At 35.3% G+C, this 24,577-nt stretch overlaps 1 protein-coding gene across 4 annotated transcripts in view; it reads right to left on the bottom strand.

Annotated features, from left to right (window-relative positions):
• The window catches only part of SKAP2 (src kinase associated phosphoprotein 2), a 200,941-nt gene that overhangs the window by 42,126 nt on the left and 134,238 nt on the right, over window positions 1–24,577 (bottom strand). For all 4 annotated transcript variants that reach the window (XM_038004762.2, XM_007981821.3, XM_038004764.2 and 1 more), the window contains 3 exons: window positions 18,145–18,269; window positions 17,213–17,276; window positions 16,723–16,860 (listed from right to left, as the gene is read on the bottom strand). In XM_038004762.2, the coding sequence (XP_037860690.1) occupies window positions 16,723–16,860; window positions 17,213–17,276; window positions 18,145–18,269 (327 nt within the window). The remainder of the gene's footprint in view (window positions 1–16,722; window positions 16,861–17,212; window positions 17,277–18,144; window positions 18,270–24,577) is intronic.

Genomic DNA, 24,577 nt, shown 5'->3' with positions numbered 1-24,577 from the left:
TGTTGAAGGGATTTGGGGGGCATTTTTCAAAGTCTTTTTCTTATTAACTCTTTCTTAAATCTCTTCATGAATATGAACTCCCCTGTTTCCCTGTAACATTGAATATGCTATAATCTGGTCTCTTCCATATATATCAATAGTTACCGCACCTAAACATTTTTCAAAAGGATCTCCATTTAGTAAATTCCCCAACCTTAATCTTTTTACTTTCACCTTCAGAATGTTCTATAGGTAGTGTTCAGAACCACGTATTTCTCATTGGATATGAGTAGCACTGAACAGACAAGCCCTTTTAGGTATCTCATTTACTGCCATAGACTTGGCTTGGATCTTTGTTCTTTATCAGTCTCTCTTCGGCCTTTTTTCATAACCATTTCTTATCATTTGTTATATTTATTTCTAATTAACAAATTCTGAGTCATAATGGTCAACATTGTATCTCCAGTGTCTAGTACAGTGCCTGACATGTAATAGCTGCCTAATAAATATGTGTTGCAGGAATAATTGAATTGTTTACATAAAAATTGGGTGTTTTCTTTTTGCTTTTCTCATTTCATGTTTCATTTTCTTTAGTATTCCTTTTCAGTTGATTTATTAGAATATTAGATGATCTCTGCAGAATACTTTTAAATTAATGCTGAGCTCTTAGAAAGTATAAAATAAAATACTTTATTGACATAATTTAAATTCACATACTTTAAAGTGTCTAGACATGTATATCTACATGTGTTGGGGTTACTGTCTTTTATGCTTATATCATAAGTATAAAATACAGGGAGATGGGATATTTTATTATGGGTACAGATGACCTTCACCTTATCAGGCTAGGTTTTCAGGAAGAACTGAGATGTCGGGTAGTTTCTGAAAGAAAACACAGGCTGCTAACATAAGTGAAATGAGGCCATCTGCTCTACGAGAGAGTGTAATAGGCAATGTGAAATTGGGAGCAGGACTCATAAGCAGTGGGCTGAGAAAAGGAACTAGTTTAATTAAAGAAAAGGGTGTGGAGTAGAAAAGGGAAACAAAGGGCTTAAGGTATGTCCAAGCTAGTACTAGGAGTGAGCAGCCTGAATCTTAACCTCAGCCTTCCTCTTTTTGAGGCCCTCCAATGATTCCTCTCTGCCCACTGAATCAAAGTAATTGCTTGAAAGATAATGTTTAAACATTTTCCCCAAGGACTTATCTAATCATTGATTCTTAACTTTGCTTCACCATCCAAGTTGCTTGTGCAGATTTCCATATCTGAGTTTACTTTTAAATATAACATGTACCATTTGCTTACTAGTCACATTAAGTCCTTATAGAAGGCAGGTTTTAAAAATCCTAACTATGATCCTGTGCTCTTTAGATCTACTTTACCTGTGTTAATGAGTGAGTGGAAGCAAAGGAGAATGTCATTTCCTGGGAAATGTCTTGCTCGAGATGACTAGCCTGCCATAGACAACTGGTAACTCAAGTTGGTTCTATTGCTCATAGTAGATGATTTATCTTTAATGGCACAAAGGATTGATGATATAAGAGCTTTTCATCACTGAATGTATTACATGTCCTAAGTTTATTTGAGACTCTGTCCATTGGAATAGTAATGTTAGATTTTAATGAAGTTATGGGGGATCAGCCATGCTTCAATACACCACTGATAGTATACTGTTTAGTAATCATTCTTTTAGGATTCTGCAGTAATTCATGTTAGGAAAATAATCATCATAGAGAGAGAAAGTTTCTCTTAATTTACCTAATGCACCCCTTTAACTAAAGACTTTGCACTATTCAGGTATTATTTATTGAATTCTTATGAGGAAGGCACTTGGTCAAGTACTCTGGGGGTGCCACCAGGAAATACAAGGTTTGATCCTTGCACTAGAGGAGTTTGCATATACAATAAAATTATAATGAACCATCCATTTGCTTGTTTGCCAAACAATCACATGAAAAGTAGTAAGATTTACAGAATAGCAGATATCAACATTTCAAATATCACAAAGTTGTGATTAATATTCAAATGAATGGTGTTAGAAAAGTTTAGAGTTCAGAGAAGCAGAGGTCACCTCATGCTGGGATGGCTCTTTTGGGGAGATGGGATTTGATCTATGGTTAGAAACTGAACAAAGGGGACAGCGTTCTATAAAGACAGAAGTGTATGAACAAAAATGTGAGGTTGGAAGTGTATGGGACGTGTGTGGGGAAAATAAAGAGCAAGTCAGCTTGTTAAAATTGGAGAAGTGTTGCATTATAACAGGGATTAGGCTAGAATGTGAGATTTCAGTAAGACTGTGGAAGACCTTTGAATGTCAAGGTAAAAAATATGATTTTATCCTATGGTCTGTGGTGAGCCATTCAACATTTTGGAGCAGCAGAAACATAGGACTCAAGAAACTTCTAAAGTCTTTTTTTCTTGAAAACATTTTCCCCACTAAATGAAAAATTATTAACTAGTTTATAAAGAAGGTTTTGAATTCTTTTATATACATTGTCTCAGTTTCAGATGAGATGTTCTGAATATGTGTTAATTTCCAGAATGCTGGAGGATAATGATATTATAATACTATATTTACTATTATACCATGATACTATACTGTATTTAGTATTAAATCACCCTACACTTATAAAAATACTGTATTATGCCCAATAAATATAGAGAATTTCAAGGGTATTTTGTTTCTAGTGGAATGACCACGAAGGTTCCACCTGAGTGGGTTTAATGAAAATACTACATTTATACGAATGCCATATAATGGTGTAATAAATATATAGAATCAACAAGGGTATTTTCATTGTTTCTGATGCAGTGACTATAAGGGTTCTACAAAGGTGTAGATAGAGGAAACAATGGCCAAGGTAAACAGTAATACATACTAGGCTTTGGGATTGGCGAGAGTATATGTTTTTTAATTGTTTTTTTTTTTCTATAGTTAGATTTCATATATCTGTTCCTCTTATTAGATTACGGTATGTTTGAGAACAGGGGCTATTTATTGATCATCTGAGTATCCACCCTATACCTTGCAGACAGTGAGATATGTTAGAAAATATGGTAGAGTTCATCAGAGACTTTGTGGATAAAAAAAAAGGAAAAGCCACATCAACTAAAGTTTGATCTGTGTGCTATTTGACTGGATTTTTGTCACTGAATTAATTAACTCAAAATATTGATTTTGTATAAGGTATCTAGAGCTACACAGTTGATGAAGGCAGTCCAGGGAAGGGCTAAGGGTTAGTGAAGAGTTCAGTCTCTCTGGAGCATAAGTCTGAGCAGCAGAAATGGGATTGGAAATGTCGATTTGTGTGGGACCACGGAAGGGGCTCAGGGCCTGGCCAGTGAGTTTGAACTTGGTTTACTAGGCATTGGGGATTCATAAAGGTTAATGAGCAAGGGATTAATTTGACCATGTTATATTTTAGGAGACCAGTCTGTTGGCATCATGTAGAATAGGCTATCAGGCTGGTTAGAGAGAGATACACACACAGGAAGTGGGGAGACCACTTAGGAGCTCTTGTAATGATCCATATGAGAAATTATTAAAGCCTGAGTGAATAGAGAGCCAGGGATGGATGATGTTTTAGTGGCAGAATCAGGAGTAACTGGCAACTGATTAAATTAGGAGAGGTGGGGAGACCAAGAAAGGAGTCAATGATGGGTTTGAGGGTTCTGTTTTTAAACTTGAGTAACAATTGATACTGTTAATAGAAATAGAAAAGAAAGGAGGTAGAGCAGTATAGGTTGAATATTCCTCATCTGAAATGCTTGGGACTAGAAGCGTTTCAAATTTCAGATTTTTTTGAATTTTGGAACACTTGCATTATACTGGTTGAGCATCCCTAATCTGAAAATCTGAAATCCAAAATACTCCAATGAGCATTTCCTTTGAGTGTCACATCAGCGATCAAAAAGTTTCAGATTTTGGAACGTTTCAGATTTCAAGTTAGGAATATTCAACCTGTAATTTGATCTTAAATATGAGTTTGATATGATGGCCAAAAATTATTTGAAATAAAGCCAGAGCTCAGAGGAGAGAACATTTGTAAAGATGAGATTTGGTTGGTATATTATCTCTTCTGGTGTCTTTTTTAATATGTGTGCAGCAAATGCTTATCTGATAACTAAGGACAAGGCAATTCTTAACATATTTTTGTTGAGAGACAGTCCAGTTATTGGCTAAGAGCTTAACCTCCAGAGTCAGAATGCCTAGGTTCAAATCCCAACTCTGCTATCTTCTAGCCTGTGACTCTAAACAAGTTACTGAATCTTTCTGTGCCTTAGTTTCCTTGTCTGTAAAACAGAGATAGTAATAATACCTATACCATCAACTACTTATACTTATTAAATAATAATTAGGAAAGTACCTGGCATATGCTAAGTGTTAACCATTATTATTATAATTATCATCATATCTTCTACATTCTTTTGATGAGCTAGCTACCCAGTGAAGATGTTTTACTTTGCTCTGACCATATGCACCTCTGTGTAGTGATGTGGAAGGTATAAAATTGTCCAGGGAGAGAAAGTAAAGAGAAAAAGGTCTTTTCCAATCCAAATTTTTCATCTCATAAACAGCATCTGATGTATGTGGGCAATCTTATATAATTATACATGTCAGCCTCACTAAAGTAATTCAGGACACATTTTTCAAGTGTCATTTATGCACATGGGGCTGTGATTCTATCCTAAGAAGGCCCTGCTTCACCTGGCTGTTGCCTTTCTCTCCAATTTCATTTTAATCTCTCTGCCTGGCTACATATGGCCCTCCTTTCTGGTTCTTGAATACCCCAGCATTGTCCATGCTCAGAGTCTTTGTATTTGTGTTCACTGTGCCTGGGAAAGTGCTTCGTTTGGCTTTTTGCATTTACCAGTTTTATCCAAAAGTCTTCAGTTTAAATGTCATCTCTTCCTTAACCACAGAATACACATCATTTATACCCTCTCACATTATCCTCTTATCTTATATCACCTACTACAATCTGCAACTATCTTAATAGGGACCAGATCTGCCTTTTTCATGCCTAAACTCCCAGCACTTAGAACAGAATCTGACATGTAATGGGCTTTCAATAAATATTTGCTGGATGAGTTAATTAAGTGAGTAATAATAAGATGATATGAGGAGAAGGTCAGACAAGATAAAAACAAAAAGCTTCAGTATTACAAAATGATAGACTGGAAAACAAATAATTTGAAACAATCAGTAAAAAGCAACAGGAAATATGGAAATGTAATACAATGCTAAGATGCTTATTTGTAAATATAATATGTAAACAAGAAAAACTGGAGAAGGGCAAAGGTGGAGACAGTTTCAAGACAAAAGTGGTGGTAAGTAAAATCAAATTTCTAGAGATGAATTTGAGGACCAAGACTGATGATTAGGAGAGTACTGGTGACTCTGAAGAAGCTGGTTTAGTTAAGGAATAAGGATAGAAAACCAAACTGCCTGAGGATAAAGAGTGAGCAGGTGAAGAGACAACAGAAACAAAGAGAGCTCTTCCAAGAATTTGTGTGCTTAAGAGAAGCAAGGTTAGGCTGTAGTTTCTTGAACCAGGATGTGAAAAGAGGTCCACGCAGGAGGCAGATTTGGGATCTAGTCCAAACAACTCAGACCTTGCAAATGAATGTCCTTATTACATATTAAAAAAAAACTGCTCCATCTTAACTTCTTTAATAAGGAACAAAGGGGATAATGGATAAGTGGATATAAGTTGTTATTTCTTTGTAAGAATTCTAATGAAGTTCTAATAAAGAGGAACACATCTATAAAAGAGTGTTTTATTTGAAACAAAATTAAGGTAAAATTTCACTTAAGCGTAATTAAGTTAAATTGGATTTTTTCCCATTTTGTTGAAAGTTTTGCATTACTCAACTGTAGCACTTGCTGAGGCCAGATATGAAGAGTGTTTATATTTATCACTGACATTTTGTTGAATTTGTTCATTCTTATTAATCACTGCTTTAAAGTAAGCAGCTGAGTACTCTTAGGAAGTTGATATTCCCAGCTGACCTATCTGCAAAAATAGTGAAGCTTGATACTCTCCTGCTGCAGTCTGTCTCTACAGATGTATGTGTTCATGTGGCTATGTGTACATATGTGTGTATTTTTTTTTTCTGAAAAAATAAAGAAGCAAATACATTTTCGTGAAGCTACTACAAACTTTATCATATTCTATCTTCTGAAAGAATGGATGAATTAAAAATAAAGCAGGCTGTGATCTATTTATATTCTATATGGGAGACAAATCATATCTGAAGAATGAAGACTCCAGTTTAAAAGTCTGATATGAAGGTGATCAGAAGCTATGTCTTTACTTGTTGAGATTTCTTGGTGGCAAAGGATAAAACACTTGATTATGTTCAGATACAAACCCTATCCTGTGAATATCTGACCTTCTGGTACAGTGTTAGGATTTTTCATCTAGAATTCACAGGAAAAATGTGATAGCCTACAATTAACATAATTTTTCTTTTTGCTTTATAAATATTAGCATTTTAATTTGATTAAAGTGGTTGACATTTGCTTATCTTCTGCTTCAGAATTTTAATATGTATTCTATTGGTTCCCTCAGCAATGTAAATACACACACACACACACACATATACAGACACACACACACACACACACATATATATATGACTCTCTAAAAGTTTTGAATTCAATGGCTAAGTGATCCAAACCATCAATAATTTCTAGTGATTCTATTTGGTTCTTTAAAAAAATCTGACCTTTTTTTCACAGGATCTTCTTCTCTTGTTAAAGTTTCTTTTCCTCATTTTGTCTCTTGAATCATTTTAAATGTGTTGATTTTATAGCCTTTATAGTTCTGTCATCTCCAGTTCTTTGGGGATAAATTCTCCCCAAAGAATTAGCAACATGGCCAAGCACAGTGGCTCAAGCCTATAATCGCAGCACTTTGGAAGGCCGAGGTGAGTGGATCACCTGAGGTCAGGAGTTCAAGACCAGCCTGGCTAACATAGTGAAACGCCGTTTGTACTAAAAATACGAAAAAAACTAGCCAGGCATGTAGTGCACACCTGTAATCCCAGCTATTTGGAGAGCTAAGGCAGGAGAATCACTTGAACCCGGGAGGTGGAGGGTGCAGTGAGCCGAGATCATGCCATTGTACTCCAGCCTGGGCAACGAGCAAAACTCTGTTCCCTCCCCCAAAAAAGAGTTAATAACAATGCTACAAGTTGTTATTTGTACTAATTTCAGTGTATTTCAACAGGAAAACTACATATTTTGTCATTTCCATTGTAATTTCCTCTTTTAACTCATGAATTATTATTTTTTCAGCTTCCAAACACATGGGTTTGGGTATTTTAAACTACCTTTTCAGAGTTGGCTCCTAATTAAATTTAATTGTAGTTAAAGACCATAGTCTGTATAACACAGATTCACTGTAATTTGTTGAGAGTTTAACTGTGAACACATATGTAGTCAATTTCTATGATTATTCTATGTGTACTGTATGAACAAATATTCTCTGCTATGTGATGTTAGTTTATATCTTTTTTGATAGATTATTAATTTTGTGGCTAAATCTTTATATCCTTACTTATTTTTTGCCTCCTTGGTCTATCAGTTTCGGAAAGGGGTATCTTAAAATTTCCCATTATGATTAAGAACCTGTCAAATTAGTCTTACATGTTTATATGTTACAGATATTGTTATATAGTTAGATGCATTTGAGCTTTATCTTCTTTCATTTTTGTTATGCGGTGTCTTTCTGTAGTCCTATTATTGCTTTATACCTTAAATTCCATATTATCTGATGTTAACATAGCTATAGTAGCTTTCTTTGGATAGAAATGCCTGGTGTATTTATTTCCATTTCCTTACTTCGAAACTTTCCATGTGGTTTTGTTTCAGGTGTATCTCCTCTAAGAAGAATACTGCTAGAGTTTTAAAAATATCTAATGCAAACATTTATTTTAATACATTAAGTTATATTTATCATTCTTACTTTTATATTATGGCTTAATTTTACCACATTTTCTATTTGATTTCTTGTTTCTTGCCTTCTTTTGTGTTTAAATTGTTTTACGTGGTCACTTTTTATTTACCCTCTGCTTCTTTGAGCAATGCAAGATTGCATTCTATTTCTTTAGCACTTAACTCTAAAATGTTAACATATATTTCCTAATTAAACATTTCCTAACAAAAACTAAAATTAGTATTCCTCTCCTCCCTCCTTCCGAACAGGACAACATCTGGCATGCTTTCACTACCCCCTCATCTTCATCTTGCCCCAGCTAACTTTTAAATTATTGCCTAAATTTAGTTTTGCCTCTTTTTTAGATTAAAACAAAGCTTATTTTAAAATAATCAGTGAAGTTACTGACACATTTTGCCCATTTCCATGCTCCATCTTTCCTGTGTATTCTCCATCTTTCCTGTGTTCACTCCTCTTCTGGCTGAAGCACACATAAGGGGCAGAGCTGGGATTCAAAGTGATGTATGTTTCCTTCCAGGGCCCCTTCTCTCAACGACAACAATCTACTAGTCACAGATACAGAGGAAGGTACTCTGGGTGTCTGCAGCAAGGTGTAGAGCCAGACAAGTGACAGATGGAGAGAAACAAGGGAAGTGGAGGATGGCTTATAAGAAGGCGTTGGCCTGGCGCAGTGGCTCATGTCTGTAATCCCAACAGTTTGGGAGGCCGAAGTGGGCAGATCGCTTGAACTCAGAAGTTGGAGATCAATTTGGACAATATAGCAAAACACCGTCTCTACAAAAAAATTAAAAATTAGCCAGGCGTGGTGGCATGCACTTGTAGTTCCAGCTATTTAGGAGGCTGAGGTGAGAGGACAGCTTGAACCCAGGAGGCGGAGGTTGCAGTGAGCCAAGATCACATCATTGCATTATAGCCTGGGTGACAGAGCAAGACCCCATCTGAAAAAAAAAAAAAAAAAAAAGGGCCAGGTGCACTGGCTCACGCCTATAATTCCAGCACTCTGGGAGGCGAAGGTGGGTGAATCACCTGAGGTCAGGAATTCAAGACCAGCCTGGCCAACATGGCGAAACCCTGTCTCTACTAAAAAAAAAAACAAAAAATTAGCTGGGCGTGGTGGCGCGTGCTTGTAATCCAGGTACTTGGGAGGCTGAGGCAGGAAAATCACTTGAACCTCTGGTGTGGAGGTTGCAGGGAATTGAGACCACACCACTGCACTCTAGACTGGGTAACAGAGGAAGACTCTGTCTCAAAAATAAAAATAAAAATAAAAATAATTAAATTATTAATAAATTAAAAGATTTTTTTTTTTTTAAGTATCAAGATATAAAGACACAAGGCTACTTTTAACACTATCTGCTGGAAGACTCTGCCAGCAGAAAAGTAAAAACAGAAAACTCATGGGATGTGAATATTATATATATATACACACACACACACACACACAAGACATAAATAAACATGGGTAATTCAAGGTATAGTAGTAAATCTAGGCTTAGGCCAGAAAGGGCACCTGTGTAAGGATGCTGGGGGATTCTCAACACTTAGGCACAGTGCCTGGCACACAACAGGTACTCAAGAATACTTATGAAATGAAAGAAATGAAAGCAAAGAAGAAGAGAAAGGACGGAAATGAAAACAGAGGAGAGGAATGAGTAAATAAAAGAATGAGAAAAGGAGGAAGGTAAAAACTAAATAGGAAGAAAATGAAAGGAAGAAAATTTTACAAAAGGGCAGAAGTAGATAAAAAGAAGAATCTCTTTTTGTTTTAAAACTTTTATATGTATATGTATATTTATATATAGGCAAAAAAAGGAACAAAAAGATTCATATCGAACTGTTAACAATGTTTACTTAGGGTACGGAATGACTTTCACTTTTTAATTTTAATTTTATTTTATTTCATTTTGTTTTGTTTTGTTTTTGAGATGGAGTCTCACTCTGTCACCAGGTTGGAGTGCAGTGGTGCGATCTCAGCTCACTGCCACCTCCACCTCCCAGGTTCAAGCGATTCTCCTGCTTCAGCCCCCTGAGTAGCTGGGACTACAGGCGCATGCCAGCACGCCCAGCTAATTTTTGTATTTTTAGTAGAGACGGGTTTCACATATTGGCCAGGATGGTGTTCATCTCTTGACCTCATGATCCGCCCACCTCAGCCTCCCAAAGTGCTGGAATTACAGGCATGCACCACTGCGCCCGGCCCCACTTTTTTATTTTATGCACGTCAGGAATATTTAAACTTATTCCAGTAAGTATATATTGTTTGTAAATAAGGATTTAAAAATTAAGACTTAGCAGCTAGTGAAATGGCTCATGCCTGTAATCCCAACACTTTAGGAGGACAGGGCAGAAGGATCACTTGAAGCCGGGAGTTCAAAAGCAGCCTGGTCAACATAGTAAGACTCCATTTCGACAAAATTAAAAATTAAAAAATTAGCCAGGCATGGTGGTGCATGCCTGTGGTCCCAGCTACTCAAGAGGCTAAGGCAGGAGCAACACCTGAGGAGTTTGAAGCTGCAGTGAGCCATGACTGCACCACTGCACTCCACCCTGGGAGAGACCCTATCTTTAAAAAGAAAAAAAAGAAACCTAAGACTTAGCAATAACGAAAGGAAAGTGAACAAATAATATAAAATAATCACCCAATGTGGCTTGTTGTGAAGTACATTAAGGTAAGTTCCTCTTCACAGATCCCCTTGGAGGGCTGCCTCCAAGACTTCCCATCTGACTCCAGGGGCAGAGATCATCTCAATCCTACTAGCCTCTTCAAAGTCCAGGTCCAAAAAGATAGAGGTCACATAAAAGGGTTTCCACTTCTCCTAAAGCCACTCGTCAAATTCCAGACAGCCCTGGAATTGCTCAGTCTTGCATTCCCCCAAGATGCCTGACTCCCTTTACAGACAGTCCAATCCCACACCCACAGGTCTTTTCCTTCAGCCTCAAAATAACGACCCTATGAGAATAGGCTAAATCAAGTATTCACACATCTACAAGGTATTTTTAGAAACCTCTTCCTTCCGAGGTAGTAGCTCATGAAAATAGACAAAATGCTTCCTTCCTTTTTTATCTTCCTGGCTTGCTCATTTCCACGAGATGGATAGAACTTCAATACTCCCCCTTGAAGGAAACGTCATAGGCAAGTCAAGCTGATCTCTTATAACCTAGAGACATTCTATGTAATCCTAGTTTCATGTATGTAAGAAAACCTATGTTGTGTCCATAAAAATGAATTAACTCATATGGAGCTTAGGTTATGAATCTTTATAATTCAAGTGATATGAATAAAAAGGTGATAAACCAAAAGCTGTCTATCACATCCCCGTGGCCAGGGTTTTTCAACTTCAGCACCACTGGCATTTTGGGCCAGAGAATTCTTTGTTGTGGGGGCTGCCCTGTGCACTGTAGGTCGTTTAGCAGCATCCTTGGTCCTTACCCACTAGATATCTGTAACACACACACACACACACACACACACACACACATGCACACACAAACACATACATATCCCAGTTATGATAACCAAAAGTGTCTCTAGGCATTGCCAAATGTACTCTAGGGTATATTCCCTGGCTGGGAACCACTAATGTAGTTCCAATTTGCAAAAATGAGTCATTTTATCCCACTACCAATGGAAATATATGTTTTGTGTACACACAGGTATTTTGGGTTTAGTATGTGTTAAGCCATCTCTTGTAATGAAAAGAATTTGCAATGCCAATGGCAACACAGAGAAAAGCTACAAGACAGGCATTTGGAACTGTATTCCAAAGCTTCATACCATATTATGAAACAACATAAAGAATACTATAAACAAATATTCAGCAGACACATTTATATTCAGCAAAGATAAAAATAAAAAACATTATATGTGTGTAGTGACCCTATTTTATGAAAGATTTAATTTTTTTTTATAACTTCGGATAACCCTCTCAGCAGAGTAGAGAGCTGAAACCATCTGTATTAGTCTGTTCTCAGCTGCTAATAAAGACATACCCAAGACTGGGTAATTTGTAAAGGAAAGAGGTTTAATTGACTCACAGTTTAGCATGGTTAGGGAGGCCTGAGGAAACTCACAATCACGGCAGAAGGGGAAGCAAACATGTCCTTCTTCACATTGCAGCATCGGGAAGAACGAGTGCCCAGCAAAGGGGGAAGCCCCTTATAGAACCATCAGATCTCATGAGAACAGGATGGGGAACACTGCCCCCACGATTCAATTATCTCCACCTGGTCCCTCCCAGGACACATGGGGATTATATGGGTACTATAATTGAAGATGAAATTTGGGTGGGGACACAGCCAAACCATATCACCATCCAAAAATTCAACCCTAATCTAGTCATCTACTTGGGAAAAAATATTCCCACAATATCACCACATTGATAACTTCACCATTCAGTACCTAGTTTAAGAAAAAATAATGTTAGCAGGTTGCCTAGACTAACAATATTAACATACTGAATATATGTGGTTCTGCAAAAATTAATTGACATCTTTCCACTGCATTCCAAAGAAGAAAGGAGAAAAATTGTTTGGTGAAGTCAGGATCTACTATCACTTAAAACATTGTTAATACCACAGATTGCAGGGTCCTTTGTAACCTTGATATTAACTTAGTAATATGAGTGATAATTATTCAGGAGGAAAATAAAGCCAAAATGTATTTTGGGGGCCTATAACCACTTATTGATTAAATTAGCATTTGTGTCCATTTGCTGTAAACTACTTCAAATTAAAGTATCCTAACACTGTTCTTTTTTATATATACATAATAGTTTCACGGAAAAAAATTATAGCTGCATTTTACTTTATGTTCCATTTTAGATGCAGATAGTTGGACTGAATAAATTTAAAATGTAATTGAACGGCCAAAGGATAAAAATATCCTTTTCTGACTCAGAATAGTTCAATCTGTCATTGTAATTTTTTAAAAAAATGAATTCACACTTAAAAAAAACAGGTTAATGGAATAGAAATTTGTCTTCCTGTTTTATGTTGCCCTTTCTCCTCCAGTCCACTTGCCAGAAGACATTTCAAGTGCAGTTCCTCTGAAAGCTACAGATTTAATAAATTAATGGATGGTTACCATTCTTGTTACTAGGCTGATTCTATTCAGTTTAGATCTAGAAAAATCTTTTTTGTTGTTGTTGTTTCTGCACAATTTCCTGCCATTAAAGAAAAAAATCAAGTGACATGGTGAGTAGAAGAGAAGAGCAAACAGGGTTCGTTTCTGCAGCAATTTCCCGAGTATTATTTTCCTCTTTTGAGATTCAAAATGAGACAAAGATACTCCTCTGTATTTCTAATGAAAAAGTGGGCAATAAATTTACAAATCTGTGCTAAGCCAAATGAACTTATTACCATGTTATGAAACAGTTTAACACACTTTGATCAATATATTAGCTGCACAAACACAAATATTCTACAGTATTATTACAATGTAAGCAAACCTGAGTGGCCTATGCTAATAAGCAATAAGACATAAAAGATGTAAAAGCATTAGGATATTTGAAGAAAAGCCAAATACCTTTAATACTCCCCAGAAATGGCATTCTCGCAACTCTTTTGTACATATGTATAAATCCCTTAAACACAAAGAAGTCTTACAAATTTATTCCTATTCTTTTATCAAGTTAGTTAAAAACAAATGAACAAGAAATTAAAGAGAAGGTACTGTAATAAAGTTAGAATATTCTAACTGAAAACAATTATAATGAAACGATTTAGATTCCCATAGAATTATAAACATTTTTCAAGGGATATTTTGCAATGCATTTTTTTTTTTTTTTTTTGAGACACAGTCTCACTCTGTTGCCCAGGCTGGAGTGTAGTGGCTCGATCTTGGCTCACTGCAGCCTCCGCCTCCCATGTTCAAGTGATTTTCCTGCCTCAGCCTCCTGAATAGCTGGGATTACAGTAGGCACCTGCCACCATGCACAGCTAATTTTTTTTTTCTTTTTTTTTGTATTTTAGTAGTTTCCCCATGTTGGCCAGGCTGGTTTCAAATTCCTGACCTCAAGTGATCCACCCACCTCGGCTTCCCAAAGTGCTAGGATTACAGGCGTGAGCCACTGTGCCTGGCCCAATGCAATTTTTAAAACAATGTTTTCTTCTTACTCTTGAAACTTAAAACACTGCAGGTTTATTTCATAGTTTTTAAAAAATACACTTATTAGAGTAAGAGCTTTTGTTTCTCAGAAAAAGACCTTTGTAATTTAAAGTAGCATGCTAAATTCTTAGATTTTTCTTCAAATACATTTGTATACCTCATCTTTCAACTAAGAGTATTAGTTTTCAACAATGCATAATTGACAGAAAATTGTGTTGAAATTGTAGTATTATTTAATTCTGGGAATTTAGCCAGTCAGGTATCAGAGATACATAGTTCTTTGAACAGAACTGGAAAAATATCAATAGTATGTAAATGTGCTTACTGCTTTTCCATTGTTCTAACTCCTCTATCAAAATTATATTCAAATTTCACAGAAGTGAAAGCAAAAAGCTTAATACTTGTCCTGAAAGAGAAACAATTTTTTAAATTAAAAAAGTTACCTTCCTAGTTTCAGATATTTAATCATACAAAACCTCTAACTCTGAGACACCTTTAGGGCCTTTACTAGAAAAATTCCCTCTGTAGCTGTTGGCACAAACTTGACAAACTTGCTGAACTGTGCAGATGTTGAAGCAGCTCTCAGTTACACTGGGGAAGAAAGGGGAACGAGACATTCCACAGCTGCCTACAACGGCTTCCTTCCCAGGGGCACAGTTGCAGGCTCTATCAAGCTCAATCACTTTGCAGAGCAACTGGGGATCCCAAGCAGGGGCAAAGAAATCCCAGGGCAGCTTAAATTTCTCCCAGTACCACAGCAAGAAGTAACACTACTTAAAAAGTAACCAGTTACTTCCAACAATTATGTTTGTGGTAGGGGGAGGGGAGGGTCGGGAGGGTGAGGAAGAATGAAGAATAATATCTGTAGTAAGAGAAAATAAAAGATGTTTCATATTTTTAAAATTTCAAGCTACTTATATCAGATCTTCCTTAGGTCTTTGTTATGAAAATAACTATGAATATTTGCTCTTTATTCCTAATCAATTTTTTTTTTCTTTAGGGGTGGGAGAGAATAGCCAAGTTGAAAAAATACAGAACTTAACAGTTATTTCAACAATTGTAACACATTCATTGCAGGGTTTCAAAAGGATGTAATGACAGTAATATGTTTAAATGTATTCCATTCTTCCATTTTATGAGTATACATTCTTACAAGTTCTTTTAAACATTTTTAAATACTAAAATAATTGTGTTAATGATATGATGTGACTAAAAACAAGCAGCTAGGGAATATTCTTCCCTACTTGAGGATAACTGATGCTACAGTAGACGCCATTTCCTTAGGGTAAACCAGAAAGGAAGGTGTTAATAAACATGTAACTCCACTAAATAACTGAAATACACAGATCTCTATTCCCCATAAAATTATACTTTTATACTAATCTTCTGGGGTAGTAAAAGACAATATATAGATGCATACATAGTTTTTATACCTTAAATTTATAATATTGTTAAAATTATTACTTTTTACTTGGTTAGAAAACCATTACTGTACCACCACATAAGCACTTGCAAGAATTCACCAGATACAATAATAAAAACAAAAATGATGGTGATGTTACAATTAATTGTGGGTTTGCTATGATCAAGCACTATGCTGAGAGCCTTCAATAAATCACTTCACCTACCCCTCCCAATGATACTATTTCCATTTTATAAATGAAGAAATTAACTTATAAAGCCACTAAGCTAGTAAATGGTACAGCCAGAATTTAAATTTTTATATTCTAAAGTCCATACTCTTGTTATTATATTGTATTGTATTGAAAATGACATTTGTACATTAATTTGGAACATTTTAAGCATTTTTGAAATCAATTTTAAAGGTTTACATTGCATCATTAAATTATTATATTCAGAGCAAAATGGCCTCTCTACATGAGATGTACTAGTTAAATCTTGCTTATATTGCTTATAATACCTTTTTCTTCTCTAACTACTGATTTTTTTTAATAGCCAAAAAAGCTCATTTCAACCTAGATTATTAGCAATACAACAATTTCCTAAATGTTTTCATATGTTTCCTAAATTTTAGATGTCTATCTTTTTATGTTAGATTGATCCTCATGGCCACAAGTCAAGTAGCTAATAGATAATTAATTTTATGTTATATAACAGACAGGCATGTAAACATTAAACTAAGAAAACTTTTTTATTCCATATTGATGCTAAAATATCAACAGGAAGACTTGAAGCCTCAGAAGGCCTTTATTTATAGTTCAACAACATTCCTCCAAGACAATGCAATATACTACAAGCAAGGAGAAATCCGAGGCAGAAGTTGATGACATATGGGGTGCGCGTAGAACTTCTGGTTAATGGAAGTTCCAAGATGTATAAATAAAAAACGATGTGTGAGTTGGTGGAAAAAACTATAAGGCAAGTCAATTTTTTAATTAAAAAATTATGTAGCATAAACAATGCTAACGAGCCAAAAGTCCCAAGAGATTAGTATTGTATCTGCTTCATTTTAATGTTTCATTCACTTTTCATAAGTTACATCTACTCACTTGAAATATCTCAAGCAGAACCCTTTTTGTAAAATAGAGTTTTAAAGATATTCTTTGTCCTTGTTCTCAATAGGTCATCATTTTCTACTCAAGTTGTCAATTTGAGGACAAATCACACACACACACAGCCCTAAATCTTTAAAAGAATCACCAGAAAGTAAATACCTGGAAGTTCTTCATAAATTTCATCATCTATTGGTTGACTGCTTGTTGGTGGATTGCTTATTGGTAGAGGATGATCAACATCATCATATAATTCTCCTCTCTCATCATAATCCTCAGGAATAATATCAGATTCCATATCTATAAAACACATTTCATGAAGTAAATTTTAAAAGAATGCAGAAGATATTTTTAAAACTATACTTCATAAATAAATGCAGCCCTACAAAATAACAATATTGTTACATGTTATGTCCTTAACTAAAATCATATTTAAAATTGTTTTGTAAATATGTGAATTTTAAGGTAAGCCAATTGGTACTTACAAAAAAGATGCTGTTTAAAATCTGAAGTAAGTGGTCTGTATAAACAGCAGTCACATTCACTTGGTCATTCTCACAGAAGTCAATAAGTTTTTGTATATGAAAACCCAAACTACTCTGTTATTTAGTATTTAAAGACTGTGATAACTCATTCAATTGATTTATCTTACCTTGCAATACAAATTTCAGCTGCTGTACCCATTCCTCAGCATCTTTGGGAGAAGCTGCTGTAAACTAATATAAAATAAACAATAAAAACGAAAATCACCACAGTAGAAATGAAAGGTATGTTGTATTCTTACCATTTATTTAAGACTATTAGTAATTCTTTTCATGTCTAGTGGAACTTTTCTTGCAAGGATGCTTCTTATAATGTACAGTTAATTTTGACAAATTTATGCAACTGAAGCAGAGGATGATGAATTTGAAACTCTGATCAGCAGCTGGCAGCTGTGCAGGAAAAAAAGCTGCTTCTCTTCATCAATGTCAAAGACAGAACTGATGAACAAAATTTGCCCTTGACAATTAGAAGACACCCATGAATTTCTTTAGACTGCTGGATACAGTTTTCTTAAAAATGTTCTTGTCAGATTCCAACACACTACCTGACAACTTAATTAACTGGCTTTCAACTGCAATCTCAGATATTTAAAACTTATTAAACATACATTCCATATTGAAGCCTAGCTGATAGCTCTTGAATTGCAGAGCTGATGTGTACCTTTACCTTCATTTTCTCCCACACTCCTAAGCAATACAATATGTATTATCACTCTGATATTTGTCTTTTGATAATTTTACTCTTTCTGCTATGTAACTCTTTTGGAAGATCACCTAGTTCTATTAGATATAAATGTAATATGGGAAGTAATCGATAAGTTATATATTCTCTTTATCTTTTTCAAGAAGACAGTGTTTGAACTAATCTGAAATTTTAAAAAAATTCCCCTTATATGAATGTTCAATGCATAATGTATTTAAACACCAGTATTTTTATTATTGTTAACATGTCAAGGAGAGTATTAATCAAATGTCAACGTCTCTATAAATGAAATCAAAACATTTTATAAACTTAATTTCAAGGCAACATAAAAAGTACAACCTGATATATACGTTTATCAGGAGCAGAGATTTCAAAACAGCAATCTTTCTTTCCATCCTTTCTTAGAGTGTTATTCATTCTGACACTGTAGCCATCTAATGCAAATTCACCTTTCTGTTGTTTGTCTGTTGAAGATAAAACCAGTTAGAATTTCATTTATTAATATTAATGCTCAATTATCTTTTATTTAAAATTTCGTCAATTCTTGGAAATAATTTTTTTTGTTATATTGCTTTAGTAATATAATGCTTAGGTCATGTTTTTAGAAATTATTTTTAATTCTGAAACATGTAAGTATTAGGGATGATTTGATTTAAGAAGGAGATCTGCAGATCATGGTCTTATTCAGAAGGAAGTATGGAAACATGACACCCTAGGGTAGGGAAAATTCAGGAACTAGAACTTAGAACTTGCTAGACAAACCCACCACAAACATGTGGCTCTTTCAGATTTAGTTGGCCAGTGGGAAGATCTGACCAGCTGAAAATTTGTTGAGCTTTATTTACTGTTATCTCCTTTCACCTACCCCTCCCCAGCACCACCACCAAAAAGAAGCTTCTAAAACAAAAGTTTTCTTTAAAAAAGGTCTCCTAACTTGGTACAAATTTATCCCTAACTTTACAAAGCAAACTGAAACTAAACTAAACTACCAATTACAAAAAAGATGTGAAGGAAAAAAAAAACTATGTGGATAGAGAAGAGTGGTAAAGCAAGTACAGAAGCATTAGTTACCAAAAAAAGAGGGAAAGTTTCTTATCCAATCAGTGAACAGTTGAACTAGTAAAGCACATTTGAATCTCACATGATAAAGAGGCAAAAGATGATTAGAGCTTTGGTCAGATATTATTTTAAAGACAAATAAAGTGGTAATATAACAAAAGACTTAACATTCTGAAACTGAAAATAAAATCAGTCAACCTTCCTACTTCACCCAGTTATACCATTTTGATAGAAAAACTGCACAGCTATAGGTTTATTTCCTAGATTAACAAACAATATTAAAACCATGAGTAGGGACAAACTCTTTTACTGAGCTCAGGGTAAATACAGAAATGCTTTCATGTTGTGGGGTGTGCTTTTTCAGTTCAGTGTACCAATAAAAGATACAGCACCTTTTCTTAAATACACAAGCTAAATACCTAAAGTAACTAACAGACATTTTTAAAAGGTCATAGAGATTATATCTTGTTCAAAATATCAAATGAGAAAAAAAATCTCAGTTCCTGGGAAACTCTAATCACATTTAGTCATAATTTACATCTCTCTGAACATCTAAAGAAACAATCAAAGTTTATTTCATGAAAAAAATCTACAATAAACTATGTTTTTCACAAAAACTACATGGTACTTTAAAGATTAGAGCAGCATTTCCCAAAGATATTACTAGGTTTCTGTGATCAAATCAATTTGGGAAACGTTTTACTGAATTAAACAGAGTTAAGTGGCTTTGTTAGTTCAGGCCTTCTTGGGGCCCATAGTACATTTACATACTAATTAAACTTCTAAAAGAAAAATTCAGTATGTAGCATTTCCAAAAATTATTTGTCTGTGGAATTGTTTTTTCACAGAATATTTTATGGTACTCCCAGGATATATTTTGTAAGACACCTAACTAGGAAACTATTGGGAAAAAAGTATTAAAATGATAAATGGTTAAGCATGGTTGACTTCTTGTAAAATTCTCAAAAAAAGACTAAATCATTCACTCACTCATTTGACAAATTGATACCGAGCACTTGAAACAAGCCAGGAAGCATTATAGGTTTGCTGAGATAAAAGCTAGAACACCTTATCAGACCTTTCGCACCACCTTCCCAATGATCTACTAAATTGCAAAAGGAACTTAATGTTCACAACGAAAAGTGGAAGTAATGTCAGGCAAAATATCAAAGCCATACTGGACAATTTTGAGAGATTTCCTTAAACTCTCCAGAAGAAAGAGAATTTTCAGGGACCAGATTTAGAGGAAAGCTGTTCCCTTGCTGCACAAGGGTTCGATTGCTCCACTCACTAGGTCCATCTGGCCTAAAACCTATGCCTTCTACCTCCAATTTTGGTCTAAAATTCTCATCAATGTAACTTGAATGGAGGTGGAAATGCATGAGGAGTGGGAGTCTACATGTGGAGATGTAAAATCAGCACTACAAAGATTTAGTTTGGAAGAGCTGAGGGGAACAGATCTTTCTGGGCCAGATTATCTAATAATCTAGAAATAAGACACCAGGCAGCAAAATTAGGCAACCCCAACTTAGACTAGCAGATTCATTTTAGCCAAATTCCCTAGAAATATGCTATGGGGCTATGTATCAGAACTTCTGTTACAGTCCAAGAGGAGGACAGTATCAGCCTCTACTGAGATGAACCAGAGAGAAGCCACAAAGCCAATTTATAGGTAAGCATCTCAGATTTTATAGACATGTACTTGTTCAAGGATAAGTAAAAGAGGAACAGCAAATACAGATGCCATAAAAATATTATGTAAAACAGAAACATAACATAGCACTTGAGAAGTAGAAAGCACAAGCAAAGTAGGTGAAATGGAAGCAAACTTTAGCCAACTGCTTTGCACATTTTATAAAAGTAAACACACAGATTCTGAAAGAGATGAAAGATGAAACAATGTAATATAAAATAAAAAGAGAAAAGGCTGAGACAAGTAGGAATTAAAATGAAACTGGCAAAATTAGGAACAAATAGGCTGTATAAGGAAGTGGAAAATGCAGCAGCAAAACAAATGATGTATTAGAAGTAATAAAAAGTAGAACTAACATTGTGGAAAACCAGATCAGATATACCTTGAAAAGCTCACTCAGTAGATAGAAAATAAGACTAAGGGGAGGGGGAAGGGGCAAAAGGGAGTATGATAAATATGGAGGGCTGAAAAAAATACAACATAAAAAAAATGGGTTTTCTGGAAGAAGAGTAATAAATAAATGCCAATAACCAAAGACATAATATAACAAAAGAAAACTTCATTCAATCAAAGAAAGACCTAACTTTGCAGAACAAAAGGATGCTGTTGTTTAACCAAGCAAAAATAATAAAAAGAAACCAATATCTAGACCTATCCAACTGATTGATTGTATTTGAGGATAAACACTTATATAAACATCCAAGTCAGGTAGGGGTATGGGCCCAGAAAGGTTGAAGAGAACAGAGGAAACTCACAACTCTTTCTAATAGCTTTTGCAGAACCATAACCATGAAGTAGCCATATCTCCAATTAGCCAATACAGGACAGGGAGTTCAAGACATGAAATGGGCAGACATGGCTATAAGACAACACTGTTCTTCTCCTTTCACATTAGTTTCTCTTCTGGTGAGAGAAACTTCGTCATTATATGGTAAGTCATAAGAATTTACATATAGATTAGTTCCACAATGCTTTTTGGGGTAGTTTCAAGGGTACCTGTTAACAAAATTATCAAAAATAGTAAAATGCCAATCAAATAGGAAATAAAGCTAAAAAGTCCATTTACCCAGCACTGTGAAAGACTAATATTTTATCTAGGTGAACTTCACAAATAGCAAAAGCTTATTCCTTTAAGTGCCAAAACTTTTTAAAATGTTAATCATTGTGATGCAAAGCTTTTGAAAATATATCCTTCCCTAAATTTACAAACAAGTCTTTTAAACATAACATTGTTTTCTTAACATAGTATCATTTTGAATGTTAGTTTTTGTAACACATTGATACCCTCAGAATTTTTGAGGTGTTTGTTCCTCTATTACATTTGTCTCAGCTTCTGTTTCACACTTTAACCTAACCTCTATCATGCTTTGAATGTAATGTCTACAGAACTGAAGGCTGCCAGGAAAAACCAGACAATGAAATCTATTGTAACAGTAATTTAATTTTATACTAATCCTAATTCAGTAGGTTCAAGGTAAAAAGCAGTTGTCTCTGATCTCCTACAAAACAAAATGCATAAGGCTAGTAAGAGCAATTTCCTTCTACTTTTTCACTGGCTTTTAGGTTTACAGCTGTGTTCTGGGGTTTTTATAAGCTGTCAAAAAGACAACTCACATTTACTGAGCTTCCATACATCAAGAACTTAATAGAACATATCTCATATATACCTGGTTATAATTCTATACAATAGAAGAGACATATTATATTCCCAGCACTGATGGGAAAACAAACTTTAACCAATTTGCTCACAGTCACACAAATCGTAAAGAATAAAAGCCAGGACCCTAAGAAAGTCTGATTCTAAAGCCTTGCTTTTTCAGCCATTTCACACTGTTTTCTAAAAAGGTGTTTCTCAAAGTATATTTTAAGAATCACCTATGTTAGAATCATCTTGGATGCCTGTTAACACAGAATTGGCTACTATTCTGCACTTGCTATATAGGAATCTCTGTGGATGAGTCTAGGAAACCAAATTTTTAGCAAGCAACCCAGGTGATTTTGATACACACTACAACCACTGTACTCAATACAACGTGAAATTTACAAAGTCACAGTAGAGAAAATAAATGTTATTTTGCATTTCGTCCTACAACGTAGGTCAAACTTTCTGTTTTCTTTATGGGTTTCTCTACCTCTGCCTATCTCTTAAAAAGCTATGATGGGTTGTTCTAAGTCTTGCTCTCTTCTTACATTACACTCTCCCTGGGCAATCTCATCTAATTCCAAGAATTAAATTCCTATCAATATACTTGTGACTCATGATTCTTTACTTTTAGTACATTTTGAAAACTGTATATCCAAATCTTCGTCTGCTCACTATATGTTTCATCTCTCAAATGTCCTATAGGTTCACTGAATAGAAAGTGTCCACAATGGAGATCATCTTATCCCCCCTCCCAACACTTGTTTTGGCAACAACTGTAATATTTCTTGTTGTAGTCCCCATCTCAATAAATGCCACCTCCATTAATTCAAGCTCCCAAACCAGAAAACTGTGCACCATTTTTTATTTTGCCCTTTCCTTCACCAACTGCCCCGACGTTACCCCCTACACTCCACTGCCACCTACCAAAATCTAAACAGACCTTCTATTTTTCTGGCAAATATACTTGCTTTTTCTCTTCTTCATTGGCTCTCAGAAAAACATGCTTAAAACACCAACCACTCTCATACCATTTTAAATATAGCATAAATATTGCAACTGAATAATTCCAAATCTTTTAGCATCCCTACAAGTTATGGACATTTATTATTTGGGGCTCCCCAGCATCCATGCATCTTTCCTATTTTAATTCCAAGACTGCCAGGGATAGGGCTTAGTTTTCCACCACAGAAACTGGAGGGAGGTGGATTTTCCCTGTTCCAACTTAATCAAAGTGGATGCTCCAGACTGGAACCTAAATCTCAAGTAAGTAACAAAAGGATCAAGACAGGGTTCAGAATCCATTCTGGTGGCAATGGCATTCATTGATTGATGGCAGTGCACAGTGGCAGAATCACATGTCCTGGCTTGGCAAGGCCCAAGGCCAGTAGTGTGTCCCAGTAAGATTTTTCATGGATTATGCTCAAGATCCAGCCCCCTTACCTACCTTAGTTCTTGCCTGCTTGCTGAGCCTGTGTGTAGCATTCTCAGCAGTTCTGAGAGTTGATATTTTCCTAATAATTTCCCTTTCTGCATTAAAAAAATTGGTTTCCAATGGTCATACCAAGAACACTAACTTGGTACAAATGGCTAGCAATCAAAAATATGAAATGTGTTCAGCAATATCTACTAGTTATATTTAAGAAGGCCTTTTCCCCTCAGTGTATAACTTATGTTATTTCCACAAGTATTAATACTCAGTAGGGAAAAGAAAAATATGCCCATCAATACTTGACCTTGGCACTAAATTTTATCAAACTGATTAGCAAGATGTTCCAGCTCCTCAGTTAAAGATACATGAACATTTTCCTTTGGTTTATACAGCTTGCAGATGCCGATGGTAAATCAGCCACTTGAAATTTATCTCTGGGGTTTTGTGTAGAAGTTAGACTAGATATCAAACCAACAACATTCATGGTCATCAGATCCTTAGTAAAACTTAGTTGGTACCTGACTATTTCGGCATGTTGATGAAATCCTACAAAACATCAGATGTACATTTTAACTGCTGTATACTGTTAGAGGGTCTCTTAGCCATAAAGGTAGAAAGTAAAGGTATAGCTTTAATTTAGTGTTTGTAATCCCAGCTACTCAGGAGGCTGAGGCAGAAGAATCGCTTGAACACAGGAGGCGGAGGTTGCAGTGCGCCGAGATAATGCCACTGCACTCCAGCTTGGGCAACAGAGCGAGACCCCATCTCAAAAAAAAAAAAAGTTTACTGTGATAATTTTTAAAGCTAATACTTTCATATCAAAGATCCAAAAGTCTATAAAATTGCAATAATTTCTGATAAAAGTAGAATTAATGGTTCCTATTTCTTAAGGAATAAAGATATCCTTCTTCACATACCAGATGGAGATAGAATTTACATTTTTAAA

Source organism: Chlorocebus sabaeus, chromosome 21 (assembly GCF_047675955.1).
Source record: "Chlorocebus sabaeus isolate Y175 chromosome 21, mChlSab1.0.hap1, whole genome shotgun sequence".
NCBI classification, from domain to species: domain Eukaryota; kingdom Metazoa; phylum Chordata; class Mammalia; order Primates; family Cercopithecidae; genus Chlorocebus; species Chlorocebus sabaeus.
This window is presented reverse-complemented; position numbering and strand designations above follow the sequence as displayed.